The sequence below is a fragment of the Oenanthe melanoleuca genome, chromosome 11 (assembly GCF_029582105.1).
Source record: "Oenanthe melanoleuca isolate GR-GAL-2019-014 chromosome 11, OMel1.0, whole genome shotgun sequence".
NCBI classification, from domain to species: Eukaryota; Metazoa; Chordata; class Aves; order Passeriformes; family Muscicapidae; genus Oenanthe; species Oenanthe melanoleuca.
Genome location: NC_079345.1, coordinates 9,239,374 through 9,261,404, shown reverse-complemented (window position 1 = coordinate 9,261,404; position 22,031 = coordinate 9,239,374). Strand labels below are relative to the sequence as shown.

Sequence of the window (22,031 nt, the reverse complement as noted above, 5' to 3'; positions counted from 1 at the left end):
ACAGTCTCATGACATTAATCAAACATCACTCCCTGCAAACTCCATACCTCCCAAATACAAGCCAGGTTTGTGAGTCAGCTCCACACGCTGTAATACGATCAAAGCAAGGCAAGTATGGCACTTCAAAAGCTCACTTGCAGGAAACCTGACAGTAAAACCACCTAAAATAATAATTTTTCCAGATACTAGATAAAGTGAAAGCAATATTTAGTATCCCAGACTGATTTTGCTGAGTATGTTTCAACATTGAACAGAGCTCAGAACTGCAGGGTATTAAGTATCTGTTGAATAATTTATTTTTTCTGAACAATATTCAAACATACAATAGTTCAATATAGCAATCACAGAAAACAGGTTACAGTCACTAAAATATTACCAAAACATGTATCACTGATACTGCAGCAGCTTATGCAAATGCAAGTTGCATTTACATTACCCTCCATCATGAAGAAGATTCTTGCCCCCAAAGTGATACAACCAATATATTTCCATTTTAAATATGTATTCTTGCAGGTTTAAGCTATTCTTTCTTTCTGTTGATATACCTTGTCTCTGTTCCTTTGCAAGGTTTCAACTTTTAAATGACTAAACTTATGACTGAATGCTGAATACATTGTCCTTACCATTATGTTACATCATGTTACTTTTAGAAGTGGATTGGTGTATGACTAAGAGAGCAGAGTTTGTTTTTCTATTCTGCTCTCCAGTATATAGTCAAAATTCCCTTTCTGAGCAGTCATGCAAGGCAGCTTACACCAGTAATATCTGTGAAAAGCAAGCTCAAAAGGTAAAGAAACAATTATTCAGACTTTAAAAAGCAAAACAATAGTTTCAAACGTACTTTTTAAACATGTAATCCCTTCTGCTTACTGGCAAGTTTTAAAAGCTACAGTCCTGATTTTATCATTTTACCTCCTGTAAGTATATAAATTTAGAAGCAATGCAAACTTTCTTCCTTTTACAAAGGAAGTTTTCAAATTATTAAACCAGCACAACAGATTTTAAAGGTTTGCAAAAGCTTGTATTGCTTGCTTTAGGAGAAATAGTCAAGCTACTGTTGTTCTTCTTTTTGATGAAAAATTGAACCATGGTATTCACAAACTAGTTTCCTTTTCACAGGTAACTCCTAAGGACATTAGTCAGTTATTCAGTGTATGTAATTACTCTGTCAGCTCTCTAGTTATTAAAGCAATCCAATAACGTTTTTAATACAGGCAAGTTTAATATTAATTGAACTCTTCTTGACCAAGCAAGCTGTGCAATATAATAAAAGCTTCCCTTTGCATGTACCACAAAGCAGAGAACTGTCAGAGCCCACAGTTATTAAACATGACACCAGCTATAATTGCTTTGTAGTATCACATGCAGCCATGCACTGAGGTAATCTCTCTGTGACCTGGATCATATAAAATAGGTAAGAAATTTTCAGGTATTTTTCTGCATTAGGTGATTCTTTTGTATTTCAACTGACAATACTTTTTATGCTATAGTAGCTGACACACCAGGGTTTTTCCAAAGGTGACAGTTTCTCAGTGGCAGTACAAACTCACATGAGAATTCTCAGCCTTGTGAAGTGTTCCAGGAAGGTGCCAGCAGCCCCAGCACTGTCCTGCTGCAATATCAAGATGCTCTAGGGGGCTCAGCAGGAGCCTCCACATCCTCCACAGTAATGGCCATGAGAGTCACTAGCTTGGAAATGGAAGTGTTGTCTAACCCATTGCATAAGAAAAAGGAAATTTATTATAGCAAAAGCCAAAACATGTCATGGAAGCACAAATTCTATATAATTAACCAGTAGTAATTAATTTTCAAGCCAGAGATTCCTGCAGACACTTAACAAAGCAGTTTACACTGCACTTACAGGATTTCACATTTTTCTCTTCTGTTGCTGTTCTGTTCTCCCTTCTGAAAATACTACACTAAAAAAAAACTTAACAAAATTTTCCATAATCCCTTTCCCTTTCAGCTATGCAAGCTTTTTTTAATTTTCAGGGACAATTTTTTTTTCTTTAAAGCCAAAAAGCAGAGGGGGAGCATTAAGGGAAAATAGCAGTTATGGCTATAGCTTATTTCAGGGATTCTGTCTCTGAGACCTTTAAAAAATACAGAAAAGGGATGAGAATACATAGGTTCTTCCTTCCTGATATTTCCTTTCTATTTCCCAAAAGCAGTGTTTTTTTCTTTAGCTGGTAAAAGTAAGCAACAGAGAAAGAAAAATGCAACCTATACAAAGAGTACAATGTTTTTTACTGTCTTCTCAGGTGCTTTTCTTATTCCCTACATCCTCTTCTTAATCATTGCTGGAATGCCCCTGTTCTATATGGAATTAGCACTGGGACAATATAACCGAGAAGGGGCTGCCACTGTGTGGAAAATCTGTCCAGTTTTCAAAGGTGAGTGTTCCTCTGCTCCCTCAAACAGCCCCCTAGCCCCACACACATGTGGCCACAAGCAACATAAAGATCTCTCATCTTTCACAGACAGTGTGGTATTGGTGACATTTCCCCAACCCTTGAAGTCAGAAGCCTTTGTGTTATCAAAGGTGAAGCACAAAATGGGAAAAGCCACAGAAATCATCTTCAGGGTGATTGTTGGCAGAGTGTAACAGGGGCAACGAGCAGAAGAATTTCAGCCCTGCCCTCCCTTTCCCTGTGTATTGGGGAGGGGGAAGAACTGGGTACCTCTAGGTGGAGGGAGGGGTTTGCCAATCCAAACATTGGAAATACCAAATCCCATCCAGGTTGGTTCAGCCCTGTCCTCCCCATTGACTAAGGCAACCACTACTCCACTCAGGGCATGCAGCTTTCTCTGCAGAAGCCAACGTGCCACAGCTACAACACTAAACTGGAGTTGTGAGGACTGCAGGTTCTGCTAGACATGTAATATCACAGTTTTCTCTGGTATCTCTGTACCTCATTTTTCCTGCCTGTGAAGTGGAAGCAATGTTTCTGATAGTCTTTGTAAAGTGTCTTTCAGATTTAGCAATGAAAAACACTTATTAAAATCTGAACATTATTACTATTGAGTGTTTTCCACGAGGATTAGCTCTCCAGCATCACTGAATAATAGGCTGTGGAGTGTTTGTGCACTGTATCGTTCTGCAAGGAAAGAATAGGTTAGGTGCTTCAGGGTGTTTGGCTTTGATCAGGAAATGATCAACGTGTGAAAGAAGCCATATGTGTTCTGTGCATGAAACAAGTATTTGTTAAAGAACCCCAAGAATTTTTTAAGCATTGCTTGCCAGCAAAAAATGTAACTTCCTTTGTATGTATACCAGACTGTATCTAAAACCTTATGCAAAAGTCTTTTCGACACAGAGACATCTGAAATTAAACCAGGCAAGCTCAGCTGACCTTAGAACCTTAAAATTCAGATCATGTTCATCCTGGGACTGACAAAAGCTGAGGAGCTTAACAACAGCAATCCAGACTTCACAGATCTGCTGCTTGGATATAGGTTACACTGAGTAAATGTTAGTCTTCTTTCTCAAAATACAGCTTTCCTCTTCAAGCAGTCTAGTGCCACACAACAAGAAAAGTGAAGGGGGTTTTTCTCACCTCTCAAACACAAAACTCACAGCAAAATCAGCAATATAACAAAAACCAAGTAAGCTAGCTAATAAAATAATGTGCCTCAAAATTCTAAAATTAATTAATATAGATTTGCCTAGCCCTTCTATAATCCCATCATGGGAGGCAAAATTCATCCCAGCACCCAGGAACCTCAGTACCTCTGCTCAATAAAAAGTCCCTTTGGTATTATTTATATACCTTTGGATGACAATCAGGAGTTTGAAAACCTAAATGTAAAAATTAGACCTTCAGGATCTCAAAGCATTAGAGCCAAATACCACTGTGCTCAGAGGTATTCTGTGTTGACTTCAGGATTGAAAAGATTATGAGAAGGGAAAATAGAATTTATTTCATGTATATTCTTGTTGACATTCCAGCAATGTTTTTAAGCTGACATTTTCAACGTGGACTAAACATACATTACTGTTGATTTTTAAGGTTTCTTATTACAAGAATATAGAATAGCATAAGTTATTTGATTCTCAAAAAGTAATAAGCATTGAGACATATTTGCACCTCAGTATAAACTCAGTACTTTTAAAGTTTTGACTAAAACCTCTGATAACATGCAAACACATTTTACTGCTAATGCTTTGGAGTTGTTTCTGGGACAACTCAAATCTCTCACTCAAAAGAAAAGTACACAGTCTACACAAATTTATAACAGCTTCTCTAAATGAACAGCACTATAGTTCTAATTTTAGCTATGAATATTATTGCCATGAACTCTAAGCACTCTACTTCTAATGAGATGCTATCATAACACATGCAATTACAAATATACCCTGTAACCTTTGTAACATAGTATGTTTTCATCCCTGCATTTTTTTCCAGGGTCTATTTTAGACTGTGGGTGGTGCAGCATTGCTTTTAAGAAAACCTAGAAACATAAGAGCAAATTCATTCCTGAACATTCTCAAGATCACAGAGAAGAGCTATTTAAAACAAATTTGATCCAGTATTTTTAAATCTTAATATTAAACATCTCTTATTGCCCTCCTGGACTGGAGGAATTTCAGGAACACTTTTTTAAACAACAATCATCTAATTTTAGTATTTCATGTATTACCCACACTTAGTGTTTTAACATTCACCTAATACTTCAGAATTATTCTTGTGGGGGATTCCTCCCTCCTCTCCATTCTATTGATCACTAGAGTTTGAGTGTTCAAGTATTACATTCATTTAAGATCCAAGGATTTGAAAATACTGTTTCATTTTTACTTTTGCAATTATTTCCCCATTGTTAGGGATAAGCAAACTTCTTTATGGATTAAAAGCCTCCTGCAGAGCAAAGAGTAACTTTTGTACACGCAGCAGTCTTTGAACTGCCAACTCCTTCAGGGTCAGCATCTGTTCCTTATGCAAATTTTCAACCAGGATTAATACTCACAGTGTTTGCTACTTCCTTTCTCTATAAAGAAATAAGGAAGCACAATAATCTCCAACTGCTAGGTCTCCAATAAAAAAAAAAATGTAACTCAAAAAACTAGAAGTAAAGGTTTGCACCTAGTTGCTGTGACAGTATCCAATGTGACAGGGATGACATTCATAAAATAACTGTAGTCCCCACCTTTTATATGCAGTACATACAACTTTGAGGGAGAATTCGAAGAACAAAGCTGCACACTCAAGAATGATTGAATTCAAAGCAAAGCAAGATTCCTGTGCAATTCTGCCAACCAACTTTTATTGGGCTCCAACATTAGTATCAAAATTTCCTCCCAAAATGTTGGAAAATGTCCATTTTCATGAGGAGAATGTGCAACTTCCTGGGGCGCTTTTGCTAAAGAGACTCTCCAGCCACACTTCATGATACACTAAATTACAAAGCAAGTGTTCAAAGTCAGAGGAGAGTGCTTACAGTCTGAATTCTGTAGTCCTGGAGAGATAGTAAAAAGGGTTGAATGTCACACATAGTTTAGCCCCAGCCTGATATTCACCAAGTTTACTGGCATGCCCAAAAACCACCTGGAGACTTAGTGGAACAGCACAGAGTGTTTCATGCATGATTTGGAGCCAGTTACTGATGGAAGACAATCTAGAGAGTAGTAATGGGAAAGAAACAAGAGAGGGATCCGTGTTTGTTCTAAACTAGTTCAGGGTGGGAACGTGAGGCATAGGGAAACTTCATTTAAGTGTCGAGCTTTACTTTTCCAAGAGAAGTTGCCAAGGTCCCTGACGTCATGAAGATGAAGTGAGTTTCACTCCTAACATGGGCTTGCAATCTTCTGTATTGGAAGCAAATCAGCAATGGAGCTGTACAAGGACAAATTTTGACATTGCACTGCTTAATTTCTTTATCTGACAAACAACTGGATTTGATAAAAGCCAGTCATTTTCCAGAACCATTTCTGCAATTTTTTGTTTAGAGGTCAAGTACATCGTGTCCGCATAAGTGTATGCAAATGTCAAAAATTCCTTTTTATTGGTGTGAAGGCCTAAAATGAATCTGCAATCATGTATGGTTGAGTTAAACTCCAGTGTTTGTTCACACTGTTGCATGTCAAATGCAATGTATAATCTAGTTTTCCTTTGTCTTTAGGTGTAGGCTATGCAGTGATACTCATAGCTCTTTACGTGGGTTTCTACTACAACGTTATCATAGCTTGGTCTCTCTACTATCTATTTTCATCATTCACATTCGAGCTTCCCTGGACAAACTGCCACAACAGCTGGAACAGCCCAAACTGTACAGATCCCAAACTCTTCAATGCATCAGTGCTTGGCAATGGTACTAAATACTCCAAATACAAGCTCACTCCTGCAGCTGAATTTTATGAGTAAGTGTTGACCTGACTTTGCTATTTCTTCAAAATTCTATGTTTAAGGGACTTTCCTCTTGAAGGTAAAATATTTTGTATCCAGCCTCTAGAATGAGAATCAGAAGATTAAGGTTAAAATGGAGCTGTAATGTTGGTCGGTATTCCTGGGTGACTAAGACTTTTGCCTCTGTGATCTTTGGTTTCTCCTGTACTAATGCAGTGCTTGATACTGAGCAAAATGGAATTGGACAAGACACAAATCTTCTCTATGTGCCACTTTTGTTTGCACCAGCTTTGCTAGGGAAAGGAAACACAGCAATATTCTGACAGAGGTGATTGCATGCCAAACTGAGCTGAGTTTAAGGCTTTAAAATAACCATTTGTTCACTGATTTGGACTGTTTCTCTACTCACAAAATATTTCAGAGCAGCAGCAGACCTCTGTTCCACTGCTTCAATAGTTCAATGAAGTGAGATGAAACATTGAGCAGGAGGAAAGAGCCAGGTTATAGAAAGACAGACTTTTACCAATGCCTAAGCAAAAGAGTGTTCTACAACATGGGCTGAGACAGGCACAAGCACATTCAAATCAAACAGCTGGAATCGATCCTTAAAGGTTTATAAATTAACAACTGAACTATAGAACAAAGATTCCAATCTCTGTATAAATATTTTCATCATGGACTTAACAGAGGAAAATGGGATTTGATGAGGAGAAAGAAAGGGGATGAGCATCAAGCTATTAAATCAGCTGTTGAATTAATCTGAATAATGAATTAATTAATAGTTTTGTGTTGGGAATAGAAGGATATCAGGGCACACACCTGCTAAGCAGTTAGTCCAATCCTGGAGAAACAAACACTGTTACCATAAATAACCAGTAGGTATCCTGGGGTCTCTGTTTATAGCTCTTTAACATTTGTGACCTCTGTTTCTTCTCTGAAGACAGCACAGTGAAAGATCAGTAGTGATACACAAACTGCTGGCAGGGGTTTGGGTAAATGAAACTCATTGCTTTGAAAACAAGATGGGGGCTTGAGTTCAAAGGAGCTCACTAAAAGGGCAAATAATGACAGCTGTGAAATCTGCTGCCCTTACAATAAAAGGCTTAAGTCTCAGTAAAGTAAAATGCAATCCCTACATTCTTGCTTTGCCTTTTTATTATTTAAATGGTTCTGTGCAACTTCTGCTGTCACACCATGCTTGGGTAATGATTTTGATTTTGTAGTGGGTGAGGTTGTGGTAGAATCGATTCATTATGTTTTGATTTAGTTCCACTGATCTGGGAAACAGCTCAATTAATGCCTGTCTGTACACTGGAACACGAAATATTATGGTTCTTTCCTCACCATGAAGTAGATTCAAGGTGCAGTGTTCAGAAGCTAAGAAGAAAAATGGAATTTGACATTTTGTTATGCTTTGATCCCTGAATTTTGGGCTGTAATTAGGTCACTAGGCCCTGTACTTATTAGTGACTAGATCACACTGCAAAAATGAGAAGTGTAACCACTTAACTAAAACACTCTATAACATCTGTTTTCCCAGCTGTGAAAACAGGGAATCACAAGGGGCATTATATTCACTTATCCAGTATTTGGATGAGCTCATCAGGTCCAGCTGTACAGCTCAGGTGTCGACCCAAGCTTGTACAAAGTCTTAGTGTATTCAGATCCAACCTAATAAACTAAATCAGAAAACAATTTCTTTCTTGTATCAAATAACCTAATTCATGCTCATGTCTTCTTACAACAAGGAGAGTTGAATCTCTTGATTATAAAGTTTCATATTTTGTGCCAGAGTCATAAAAGGAAATGGGAAGGGATACAGCTTGAACATGGCTCTTAGGTTGTGTAGCTACATCAGAACACTCACACACAAACCTTTAGCCTCTGGTGGGCAGGCTGAGGGGAAGCAGGGAGGCCAGAAACACCAAACATTTATTTTGCAGTTGGAGAGTGAAAAGAGGTACTTCTAAGACAGGTCTCAAGCAGAGAGCTGGTATGATTATTCTGAAAAGACACAGACACTTCCTTTTGGGACATAATTCCTTCACACTAAGCTGGCCTGACCATGAATTTATAGCTATTATTTATTTCCTAAAGCCCTCTAGCTGCCAGAGCTTACTGTCTCTATCTCCACCAGCACAGGAATAAACTGTAGGAGGAAGTGGGAGTCTTGTGATGTGACAGTTCATCAAATACTACAAGAAAGGCACCTCAAATTCAGCAGAAATATGCTGGTTGTCACTACTTGTATTGAGTGAGAAAAGGGAAAAATTGCAATCTAGGCCAAATCTATCAGCTGTCCAGTATCTAGCTGGAGGAAAAACAGAGAAACCTCTAAGCCTCAGACTTGGAAGGAATAATTTCAAGTTGCAAATTCCATGTCAAGGCTATGACAGGAGAACCTTGAAGAACGTATTTGGCTTTTGTTTTCAAGCCTCAAGAGCTGGGCAGAACTTAAGGCTGAAGTGCTTCTACACTGAGGCCTTGTAGAGAGTTTCATTTCACCAAGTCTGGTTTCAGTTGTCAAGGCACCACTGATGTCGTGGGGATGGCTTCTTACAGCAGGAAGGAATTCTACAATACTTCATTAGAGAAGATTAAAATCAACTATAAAGTATTTGTACACTGTAAACTTGGCAAACCAAGCTAAAATCTAATAACAACTGGGGCCTTTCTCCTAAGTAATAGCCACACATAAAAGAAATCCAGTTAGGAATAAAATGCCAACTCCTCATTTCTTTAGGGACACATGTTACTTTAATTCCTTCCATCTTCAGTGGTTTGGAATTGAAAAGAAAAAATGAAAGGAACCATCTACCCTTTCCACACACATTAAAATAATTCAATATAAACTTTTTTCCTTTGGAAGAACAAAAGTGCATCACAAATAAAGTTCTCCTATCTACTCCATATTGCTCCTATTTAAACACTTTATCTGAATACATGCAGGCATACTTTATATTTGTTCTCTTTCTTGTGTCTGGGAAAAGTCTGTTACCATCTTGCTTTCATTTATGCTGACAATTAAAAAATACCAGTTTGGAGGAACAAAAGCACTATTCTTCTCACAAGGTACTGTGTCTGCAAAAAATCACGATCTGTTGTAGAAACAAATTTTGGAATTTTTTTAGAAAAAGCTGAAAATGTCAACAAACATTGGGCTCCAGCTATTTCCCTCTGACAGTACTTTTTTTCTCAGGGCTGTAATCCATTCTTTCTGCATGAGAAATTTTACAAGGAAAGTTTCATGCCAGATTCAGTAAAGGAAATTCACAGAATTCACAAGTCTGCCCAGCTGTGAGCAATTGCAAAATCCTACTTAAGAAAAGGAATGAAACCAAGATTCAGTCACGGCAGTCTACATTTGTCATATTTATGAACATCATGCTTATGAAATTTATGAGAAGTGTGTGAACTAAGAACATCCTGAAAAAAAAACCCTCACCCAATATAACACAGGTTACTTTTCTAGATCAGTAGATTTGTGCTTTAGGGTACAAGACTTCAGTGGAAATGCCACCCCAGGCAAAGGGTGCACATAGTTCAGTATCACAGAAATGGATCACAGAAATGATCAACACTGTGGACCCCAAGATGCAAGTACCCATCCCCATTAAAAAACTGTGAAGCAACTTCTACCAAAAGAGAAAACACTACTTCAAAAGTCAGCATAAGCAATTCTGCTTATAAATGCCTATAAGAACTGAATCAGGCAAACAGAACTAATGAGAATGGATAGCCCTATAGTCTGCTATTCACATCTGGTCTTTCCATTCAGCTCTTCTGAAATAGTAAATTTTGGAGAGTTGGGAATGTGCTGAAGTGGGGCACAGTAGCCAAGGAGATCAGAATTGCTAAGTTAGTGGCAGAATAAAGTTTTCAGCGCACTGAGATAAACATTCTCTGTATTATTGTTATTCAAAAGGAAATTCCACCTGCAGTGGGGCAGCCCTGGATGTACAGACAGGCAGGGAATGAGTGCAGAGCCATGGAAAGGCACCTGGGGGTCCTGGTGGAGGGCAAGTTGAACAGAGCCAGCAGGGCCCTGGCAGCCAGGGGACATGTCCAGGTCCTGGGGACAGCACAGCAGCAGGGAGCCAGCTGGGCATGGAAGGGCACTGTCCTGTCTGCTCTGCTCTGCAGGGGCCTCACCTCGAGTACTGAGGCCAGGTTTGGGCACCACAACATAAAAAGTTTATTAAAATGTTATAGAGCATCTAAAGGAAGGCTGCAAAAATGGTGAAGGGCCTTGAGAGAAAGCTGTATGAGGAGCAGCTGAGGCCACTTGGTCTGTTCAGCCTGGAAAAGAGGAGTCTGAGGGGAGAGCTCATTGCAGGGGAATGAGGGGAAGAGGAGGGGCAGGCACTGATCTCTGCTCTGTGGTGACAGGGACAGGACCTGAGGGAGTGGCCTGAAGTTGTGTCAGGGAAGGTTTATGTGAGATAACAGGAAAAGGTTCTCCACCCAGAGGATAGCTGGCCATTGGATCAGGCTCCCCAAGGAACTGGTCACAGCCCCAAGCCTGCAAGAAGTGTTTGGACAATGCTCTCAGGCATGGGAGGTGTGGACATCTCTTGGAGATGTCCTATGGTGATGTAACACTTGTACTCAACAATCCTTAGGGTTCCCTTCCAACTCAGTATATTCTCTGATTAAATACAAATAATAACTTATATGCCAGCCAGGGTGCCACTGGTAAATTATGTGATTCCCAAAATCTAACTTGTAGTCCATTACACAGCTCCATTCTCCAACACAAGAGGGAGCTGAAATATCTAGAGAACAATCCAGATGCTGCAGCATCCCCTGGCATCCCCCTGGACTGTGCCTAGCACTCCAGGGCTCAAGCACTGCACCCCAGATGCCCAGCTGCCCTCCTGTGCCCTGGCTGTAGGACAGCACTGTCCCAGAGCCAGGATATCCTTCAGCACTGCAGCTGTGCCCACTCAGAGCTCTTTGCAAAGCACCCAGAGACACCAAGCAGCTCAGACAGCACCCTGGGTATGGCAGAGCTGGGCCAGAGCCTTCAGTGGAGCCTCTCTGCCCTCCCTGCCCTGCACCCCCAGCCCAGTCACAGTGAGGAGCCCCTGTGCCCAGCCTGCCTGGAGCCAGCTCAGATCCAGGCACAGGCTCTGTACCACAAGTCCTGCCTCCACTGCTGTGTGGGCACAAACTGCCACCACAACCCCAGCTGAATGTAAGGAGTGCCATTTGTGAAACAGAAATTCCTGGAGCTTGGCAAACTCTGCAAAGAGGGCTCTGTCCACATCAGCTTGGTGCAGACAGCCTAACCTTCCACAGGTAAAGGAAAACCACATTTCATGCTCTGAAGGAAACTGGCAGCAGTGATGGCTGAACTATGGTTGCCCAAATATATAACACAGAAGATGTGTGTAGAAGAGCTTTCTAATTGAGCACAATTATCATGCTTCAAATTGCCTTCTAAATTGAGTGTGCAATTTACTTTCTATAGATTGCACATTGTATACACTGACAGTTCTTTTAGCATCTTCAATCTACAATCTGCATTAAGTTTTAAATCATAAAAACATAGTCTAACTACCAGAATAGGGAATATAGTTTGGACCAGGACTATGTCTATTTATACCTTATCCATTTTGCTGATTCTTAGTTTATGCAAGCCATTTGGGTTTGATCTCATAATTATGACTACTAACATTTAGAAGTACTTAGATGTTCTTAGAAGTGCTTAATATGTTAACTAACAAATACATCTGTTAGTTAACATACTAATTTACTGACTAGTGATGACATGTTTGAATTCTAAATCAATCTGATGCAAGGCATCTAAAATTTAGAAAAATGACACCCTTCTATTGAGCACATCAAATTTAGGCAAGTAACTTTTGCCTCTAATAAAAAGAGAAAGAATGAGCCTATAGAGCTGTGTAAACATATTTGGATCAAAAATGAAAATTATGATTGATTTTGGATTGAAAAATTGAGGTCTACTCCAAGACCTTAAACTTGATTTATTTATGCAAAATTTTCTAAATTTCTAAATGATAATCACATAAATCTGTCCAGGGATGAATAATACATAAAGCTCCCTAGAAAGTGCCAGTCTGACAAAATTCTACAGAGAATTCTACACCTAAAACTCTTAAACACTGATTTCTGGCTATGGCTTAAATGTGTTGGAGAGAAAATGATAGAGATAATTTTCAGATCACAACCCCTGGCATTTCTTCTTCCCCAGTTTGGTTCTCTGTTTATGAGCAAATATTCACCACTTCCATAACAAGTGTGTTCTTAGCAAAAGCCAAGCTCCTTTGCACAAATCCATGAATTCCAGAGCATGTAGTTTGAATCTTGGTGCTGTTTTAATTAAACATTTCTAGAGCTCTGACTAGAATATAAGAAAGCTTAAAGAATTTATTTGTTTCTCTTGTATATCATCCAGCATAATAAAATAGATCCCTGTTCTACTGTCAGCTCCATCTGTTAATGTTTATTCTCAGTCTTTCCCCACATAACATTCTCTTCTGATTTTTGCTTGTATTTCTCATCTACTTTTATTCTTTTCTCAATAACAACAATCTGCAAGCAAAACACTAAATCTAGTTGTCTTACTACCAATGTTTTTTCCTTTCTTTTTGACTCATTTAAATTCTGAGAGTTTATTTAGTTAGCAGAATTGGACAAACATCTCTCTACTTATGAAGCAAGAATTGCTTTCAGAATCTTTTACTTATGCTTAAGACACGCTCTGGACAATTTGAAGGAGCTGACAGAGAACAGAGGCTTCACAAAGCATTTTCACTGACAGCCAGTGATGCCAGTAGGCTTCTGCTGCCGTGGTGAGCACCCATTCCTGCTGCCCACAGCATGAGAAGTGCACAAGCCTTTTTCCCCCAGTGACTTGGCTTTGTCTCTGTATATCTGGTATGCAGGCGAGGAGTTCTGCACCTGCACGAGAGCCGTGGGATCCACGACCTTGGCTTGCCTCGCTGGCAGCTTTCCCTCTGCCTCCTGGTGGTGGTAATCATTCTTTTCTTTAGTCTGTGGAAAGGAGTGAAGACTTCAGGAAAGGTAGAGTTAATATTGTCCTTCTGTCTTGGCTACATTCTTTGTCTACTTTAAGAAGTTTTAGAGAGCAAGAAAATAAATCACTGATTTTGAGGCACCCTCAGGGACTCAAATATCACATCCCTTGTGTGATATTCCAACTTAAAATTTTATTAATGTATTATTTGCAATTCAACATGGGGGGTTTCATCCAGAAAATATTTTTAAATACTCAAAATTGTCTTAAATGTGCATCTTCTTCTTAGCCAAATGTACTAATACTTCAGTGGTATAAGAGGCTTTGGTTTTATTACAAAAAATGCCATCTCAAGAGAAATATCTGATGAAAGTCATTGGAAATCGCTCTTTGACATCCCTCAAAAAATATCTCAACAGAAATTCTAGAGTTGGATACATCTGAGAGCTTTTTATACATTTTCATGAAAGTATCATTTAACATCAGAGAATGACTGCACTTTTTAGTAAATAGAGACAAGGAGTAATCAGCAGTCTAACACACACTGACACTGTCTTCTGTTTGTCAAAACTGTCTCCTACTGGTGTCTGTAAACTTATATATGAAAAGACTCATGACATGTATCAGCATTTTCCCTTATGTCCTAAAAAGAGCTTCTCCATCAAACTAAACCAAGAAAATGCCAGCTGTATTTATAACATATCCTTAAATCTTCTGTGACCTCTGATTAACCTCTGGGATCTCTGTTGTCTGCAGGTTGTTTGGATAACAGCCACTTTGCCTTATGTTGTATTATTTGTCTTATTAATACATGGAATAACCTTGCCTGGTGCATACAATGGAATAAATGCATACCTGCATATAGATTTCAGAAGATTAAAAGAAGCCACAGTAAGTGTACTCTTCTCATTCCCTAATCATTAAACCTGTTGCCCTTGTTATTGATATTGAAAACATTGCAGCTATCTTCTGAAGTTAAATAGCCATGCTTCTGCTTCCAATACTCTCCAAAAAAGTCCTATCTCACATTGAACCCAAACAATCCAGATCACAAAACACCTGTTTGAAGACCCCTAAAAAGTCCTTGCTTTTACTGTGCACCCAGTAAACTGCAATATCCTTTATACGGGAAACTGGAGTCATGCAAAAATTTAATTCTCAAAAGGCCAAGAATTCCCTCAAGAAGAAAATCCTGCATTCTGAATAGCTAGCTTAAATATAAAATGTCTGCAGTCTGTCCATAGTTGCACTATACCTTTTCTATGAATCCTATCTTGATTTTTCCTGAATTATGAAAAAATACCTCAAGCATTACAGTACAGATGTATTTTTTACATTCTTAGTTAAATTTGAAAACAGGCATTTCTTCAAAACAGACCCAGACCCCATGTCTATTTTGGAATAATCCAGTCAAACTTCAGATATGGGATTTTCATCCACCTTTGTCACAAGGCAGTAGCCATACCAGTAATTCACATTTATGCATACACATAAATACAAAGACACAAAGATGAACAAAGCAGGTTCTTATATTTTTCTTATATATTTTAAGTGCTGTTTGGAAATAACACCACAATTTCAACTAGATGTCTGTGGAGCTGTACTAGCTGTACCAGGCATCCATAATCATATCTGCCTTCAGCTTCTGGAAGGACATTCTGTGTGCTGCTCTTTCTTGGCTTAATATTTCTGCAGCTGCTATTTAGATGATCTTAAAGTTATTTGTTTCTAAGACTAGATTTTTCAGGCAACAACAAAAAGTGGCACTAGAATAATAAAAGACTCAGGATCACTTATTCTGAGAAGTGCCACTAACTGCTTTGTCATGTCAGCCCTTCCCCTTTGGAGGCTGGGATCCCTGCTGCTGCAATAGCCTTGTGTGTTTAATCTTTGTCCTCCAAAGAAGGAGCCTCCAAAGAACAGAATCCCACTTCATTTCTATGTCAATGTATCCTTGGATGTGATGTAGGATTTTTTTTGTTTCTTCCAAAGGAAGAATCTACCAAAGAAACATCCAAAGTCTCAAGCAGTAATGACCCACAGAGGGCTCTGCCAATGCTCTTCTGAAGCCCATAGAGCCAAGGTGTGCCCCAGTTTGTGGAGCCTGCACTGAATATTTACAAAAGTTACAACAGCATAAACACTGAAGAATGCTGGAAACACTGATGACTACCTACTGTAAAATGCTCCTATTTGTTTATTTCTAATACATACAAAAACAATATTCTGTCATAAAATAAATTAGATTATGCATCAATCAGAAGCCGTGAAGATGAGAAACATGAACATGAGTTGAGCCCTGCTGTCTTACATCCTGCTTGGTTAGATCAAAGAGAATGTTTTGCATTCAATCTTAATTGTAAAGGAATTTCTGGTTTCTGCTCTTCTTTCCCTTCACCTTGATCTTCTCAATTTGTTTTCTAATCAGCTACTATGAGCCAAGACTCTTTCTCAACAGACACTTCAGCATGTGCTTAAATCCTTTGGGAGGCAGCAGGTGCTGATCCCTTCCTTGAGTCAACAGGGCTTAAGGGTGCTTGAACAGTGAGAAACAGTGAGTGGAGCTGCACTGGCAAGATACAGAGACACAGAACCACTAAAAATAAGTGTCTTATGGTGGCAGTATGCAGATCTGGCTAGAGTTTAACAAAATTGATGTTAAAAATTCTCAGGAATTTTGCTAACAAAAAAAGTTATCGGAATTTTTCAAAAACCAAGAACAAACATAGAAGACTTTGCACTCCTCCTTCTGCATTCTTATCCACATAAATGCTTTTCAGAGAGTACAACTCTGTATGGTCTCAACCTTTGTGGGAAAATAGAACATTAAGATGTAACTTGTATGTAAAAAGAATGAGTAAGGAATTAAGGTTGCAGAATTGTTTTGTTATTCATTGAAAGAAATCCATGATACCTAAAAACTATATGAACTACAATTTGAGAAAATCAAATCCTCCCATCCACTGGCTAGCAATGAACTCTCCATAGACTGCTCCTCATATTATCTTTCAAGTAATCAACTCTCCACAGTTCATAAAAGTTTTTCTACAAACCTAGGGTGCCATAAGTGGTTCACAGTGTCCAGCAGGCAGCAGTCAAAAGCATCTATCATTTACACTGAGAAAAAAAGAGATCACCAGCTTAAGTGCTTTCATATATCATGTCAGCATGGGATAAGGCACTCTCTTCCTTTCTACTAAGCCAAATATAAAAGTGTTGCACCAAGATCCCAATGTAGATAGAGCTCATAAGCCACTTAGATCTGTTAGAAAGTCACTGCTGAATAGATGTATCAGATCTGATTTTGTAGAGATTTATGGATTATGAAATCCTGTGCTTTCCACAGTTCTTTCAGATTTCTTGGCAGATTTAATCAAACATTGCAGATCTCATTTTGAGAAATGTTGAATATTATTCACACCACTGACTTCACTACTTCTATTGAAGATGCTTGTTTAAAAATCTCTGTGTAAGAACAGAAAAAGGGAAACCCTCATTAACCAAGGCCATTTTCAGGTTTCTAGTTCAGGGAACCAGGACTGTGGCACTGTTCCTGGCTGGATGAATGGATGCTGGTAGGAGGGACACTTCAGAAAATATTATAGCTTTTAAGATGCTTTCCCAGGTGGACAATCCTTAAAATTAAATTGAAATTTAATGGCTATCACAGAAATAACTCTTCCTCCAACTAAGCAAGAAAGCTGGGAGATAAATCTGCATGGTTCTGTTCACAGCACATCAGTCATGCTCCAGCTCCTGAATCAGGAAAGCACCATGTAGAGTGCACTAACAGTCACACAAAGGAAGCTCTAGTATGGGAAAGAAAATGTCCTATAACTCTTGACCTATTAACTATTTTTAGTTTTCTGGTTTCACATTCCAAACTAACTTGGAACAAGAGCAGTTGGAAGTGTATTTCTCCTGGGAAATACCGGGAGAAAAACCCTGCAACCATTTCAGTGCAGGGTAAATCTCAGAAGTACCTGTCCCACTGCAGAGCCCAGCAGGCAGCAATGTCTGTGTGTCTGTGTGTCTGTGTGTGTCTGTGTGTCTGTGTGTCTGTGTGTGTGTTCTGGGGAGCTGTGCCCTCCTCCAGCCTCACCCAGTCAGGTTGGGCCATTCCAGACCAGGGCCAGGCTCCCATTAGCATGAATGCCAATTGTTTCCCAAAAGCTGATTGTCTTGCTTTTCCCCTGCTGTATCTGACTGACACTGGCAATGTTGGTGTCATTTTTCAGGTATGGATTGATGCAGCTACTCAGATATTTTACTCCTTAGGAGCTGGGTTTGGAGTTTTAATTGCATTTGCAAGTTACAATAAGTTTGACAACAACTGCTACAGGTAAGAGTCTATTCTTCCATTACTGCTTCAAAATTATACTATTTTAGTCTAACTGCAGCTGAAATAAGTCTCAAGCTATCTTTTTCTCTTCAGTCATATATTAATGATGATGAGTTTTGTGTAGACATAGTAACCAACCCAAATCTTGAAACACTGAAATTTTAGTAACAGGAACCTGCCAAGATATCTGCTGCTCTCCAAAGCAGAATGGGATTAGGTTTGGACTTTAGACAGCTGTGTAAACTGTGCTGATGTTTGCCTTTCAAAAGTACCATTAAGTGCAACAGTGAGCACAGGATGAAATCTTATCAGTGCAGGAACTAAAAGCAGAAAGATTCCAGCTTCCAGAAGGGTTTCTGTGCTTTGGGATTATATTTCTGATATTTTACATTGTGCTCCAGTTTAGGAATGCACTTTGAATCAAGTCAGTTTGTAAGTGTTTTGCTGAATCACCACCATGGAAATGCAACCAGAATCACTCTTCACCTTCTGAGAAATTCCAACATATAGATGTTTTGTTAACATTCCATTTTGGAATGAAAATAAGCATCACTTTTCCAATGAAATAGAAATTCAGAAGTACATATATTAAAAATGCATTGTGAACAGAAGGATGGAAGAAAAATGTTAAAGAAAATGCCTATCTAGTTCTTAAAGTTCTTTCTCACTGGGCTGTTCTCTCCATGTTTAGGGATGCTTTGCTGACTAGCACCATTAACTGTGTCACAAGCTTCATCTCAGGATTTGCAATTTTCTCCATATTGGGCTACATGGCTCATGAGCACAAAGTCAAAATTGAGGATGTAGCTACTGAAGGTAGGAAGTTAATTCTACATTATTTTAACCCTTTTCCCCCACCGTTTTGTGGAGATAAGAAATATCATGTAGTGACACCTTTTTATCCCATTTTCTATTCCAGGAGCTGGCTTAGTTTTCATCCTGTACCCAGAGGCAATTTCAACTCTTTCAGGATCTACATTTTGGGCTGTGGTGTTCTTCATCATGCTCCTTACTCTTGGCATTGACAGTTCTGTGAGCATTTTTTCCTTCTAGCCTTGCCATTGTTCTTTTCCTGTTTTATTCTGTAACTAAAGAGGCTTCAGCCTTAAGCAGGGGGTTACATTTCAATTAAACCTTCTGTACATTTCCTAAATCTGTTTTCACAGTCATAGACAACATAGCAATACTATTACTTGCTGTATGATGGAGACTCTCCATCAGTAAGAGGTTTAGGAAAAGATTAAATCTTTGACAAGCCAGTAAATATTTACTGCCTGCTACTTTTTTATGACCTTACAGAGGGGCTGTTCATCAACAGTTATTACTATTTAAATGTATGACTCAACAACACTACTATGAACTATTACTACTATGAACCTGCAAAAAGGTTTTGGGGCCCTGCTTTCAAAACACAAGTAAGACATTGAGTAAAGTGGTTTGTAGAAAGGTTTATTATATGTGCTGAAAGTCACTGATCTGCACAAGACAGACAATGTCTGAATGTACTCCTATTGTTTTTCTACAAGCCATAATACAGAATTTCCTGTAAATTTAATCACAATTTAAAAGTCACACCAGAATATTTCCATAGTGGTTGCATTTTCCTGTAATCTTACAGTGAAATGTCTAATCTAACAAGTGTATTTGCTCTTTAATGTGAAAAGTTTTACAACACCATGATCTTCAGAATCACAGAAACTTCAACCAGAAAATATTCCCAGAAAATATATCAAGTCCCCAAACAACTTTTGTACTGCTTTGTTCTACCAAAGAGGCCTCAAGACATCCTGTTATATTTAGCTTAAAGGTTGATAAATTTCTGGAAAACCAAATAGGGTCTTAAAGGAAGAGTGAACCATGGATAAAATTTCATCCTCTTTGTAGAGTCGGGTTTTCTTATTATTCCAAAGCAAAGAAGTCTCTTCTGAATTCAGAATGTACAAAGTTGATGCAGGAATTTCTTACTTGAAATGCTAAAACACAGTGTTTCTATTGCTTACAACTTCAGGAAAATTCATTCCTTTTCAAGGACAAGAAAGGGAAAGAATGAAGTGATATGAGAAAGAGCAAAACTAAAAAAAAAAAAAAATGTGATTGCAGCAGGAAGTTTTGATAATCATTGGCAAATAGCTGAATGAGATCTTGTGGAGTGAGGGCTGAACTGTAAAGGTCAAATTCAGATGATTTCCAAAGTGTTTGGATTTTTGGATTCCAGCTGAGGTCCAATGAGGTTTGTCTGTATGGACTAAGATCTGCATCCTTAGACAAAAGTTTGAGGGAAGATTATATCTGGGATTGGAGTTTAGCCATTTTTCAACTTCAACTTTATATTTAAGCAAATATAAAGGACTGAAATGAAGGTTTAGCACAGTGAAAGGAACATGAATGAAGAAGAAGAAAATTCATGATCAGAAGTGTCTAGATCCAAACCAATTAACTCTGCAAGAGCAGTAAGTGTAGGGCAGTGGAAAGAAATTTAGGAGTGGCAGAGACAAGGCTTTAGATTGCAGAACACAATTTTCCTACAAATGGAGAAAAGTCTTTCTTCTGGAGCTAATTAAAATACAGTGAACTAATAAACTATGGCCAAGTTTAGTTCTTTCCTTCTAAAAGGGGGAGGATTTGCTGGTTCAAGATTTGTCATAATTTCCCAAAGAAAACTCAGGTTCTACAGTACATTTTATGGTGATAATTCTCTGTTACTGATTTCAACCAGGAATATTTTAATCAAAGGCTTATAGAAAGGGGAAAGGCTATGTCAACACTTGGTAACCAAGCACTTCAGGTCTTGCCATGGTCTTTTAGCATCACAAAAAGCATAGAATTAAGCCTTTCCAAAATATTAAATAAATTTGTATACTATGATAAAAGATGGAAATTAATTTTCATAGCTTTTTCTTGGAGTCGGGGCAGAATGTTTTCGTTAATGGAAATTAAAATTCATAACCACCTACATAATCCAACAATTTAAATGAAAATTTGGAAAGTACCTTTCCTGTGTTTCAAAACAATAGCTAATGTTCCTCATTAACTTCTAGAAAGCAAAGTAAAATTCTTTCATGTTGTCAACAAAAAAAATAAATTACAGCAAGCTTCCTTTGTAGTAATTCTTCCAAGTCTGTAAAGATTTTTGTCAAACTGGATTTCATTAATCAATGGCTAAAGTGAATCTTTGTTCAGTGTATTTCCTTTAGGCACTTGTCTGCCTGTCTTTATTTAAGAAATATCATAAGAAGCTTAGTTACTTAAGCTAGCAGTTTTTTCTCCAGAGTATATTAAAATTTATATTCTTTTCCCCAAAGTACTCTCTGCTTATTGTTCTGTTGAGTCAGCAAAGAGTCCTCAGATGGGATGGCTATGGAGGCAGCAACCACCCTTCTTGATGTCCAGTTTCCTGACCCAGTCCTTTACCAGAAGAACACAAAGCCTCAGACCACCAGTGACTTTCAGCTGAAATGTCAGAAATCACTGAGTGGCTGGGTATTAATGACACAAACTGCTTTGCATTCTTCAGCCTGTATTTCCAACAGTTTAACCAGAGTTTTTGCCTTCCCTTCCTCAGATGGGTGGGATGGAGGCTGTCATCACTGGCTTGGCAGATGATTTCCACCTTCTGAAACAGCACAGAAAGCTCTTCACTTTTGGTGTTTCTTTTGGCACTTTCCTGCTTGCCCTTTTTTGCATTACCAATGTAAGTACAACAAATTTTCCATCATAATGTTACCTTAAAAATGCCATTAATCTTGTCAGGTGAAATATGGATATGTTGAGACGATGATTTTATTATAAATTTAATTTCTTAAAGAACTTCTATTCAGAACATCACTTTTCATCTTACATTTATGAAGATTCTCTGGGTTTTGGTACAAGATCATTTGCTATCAACCAAGCCCACAAGACTTTGTTCCAAAGAACTGTCTGTGCTACTGCTGGGTTTATTTGGTTCTGTGTGCTTTCTTTTGTATTTGTTTGGGGTTTTGGTTTTGGGTTGTTTTGGTTTGGTTTGGTTTGGTTTGGTTTGTTTGTTTGTTATTGCTTTGTTGTTGTTGTTGTTGTTGGTTGGTTTGGTTTTGAATTTTTTAGTCACATTAAATGGAACTGTGTGGAGTGCTTATTCCTCTGTGAGGAACTAAGAACCTTCTGGCTGTTCACTTCTTGAAGAAAGTAAGAGACATTCACTTCTTATGGAAGGAGTGTAGAATAATGATCTACTCTCCCCACCTTGTTTCCTAATGTTTTTCATGTACCTAGATCTTGGCATCTTTTACTCTTAACACCATATAAAGTACACAGAAAACTTATCCTGAACATTTATTAACCTGTATTTATCACTACCATCAGA

At 38.4% G+C, this 22,031-nt stretch overlaps 1 protein-coding gene across 2 annotated transcripts in view; it reads left to right on the top strand.

The window, feature by feature from the left end:
* Positions 1-22,031, top strand: part of SLC6A2 (solute carrier family 6 member 2) — a 56,352-nt gene that overhangs the window by 18,233 nt on the left and 16,088 nt on the right. For both annotated transcript variants that reach the window (XM_056500813.1, XM_056500812.1), the window contains exons 2-9: positions 2,262-2,393; positions 6,118-6,355; positions 13,256-13,394; positions 14,104-14,238; positions 17,586-17,689; positions 18,381-18,505; positions 18,609-18,721; positions 21,252-21,380. In XM_056500813.1, the coding sequence (XP_056356788.1) occupies positions 2,262-2,393; positions 6,118-6,355; positions 13,256-13,394; positions 14,104-14,238; positions 17,586-17,689; positions 18,381-18,505; positions 18,609-18,721; positions 21,252-21,380 (1,115 nt within the window). The remainder of the gene's footprint in view (positions 1-2,261; positions 2,394-6,117; positions 6,356-13,255; positions 13,395-14,103; positions 14,239-17,585; positions 17,690-18,380; positions 18,506-18,608; positions 18,722-21,251; positions 21,381-22,031) is intronic.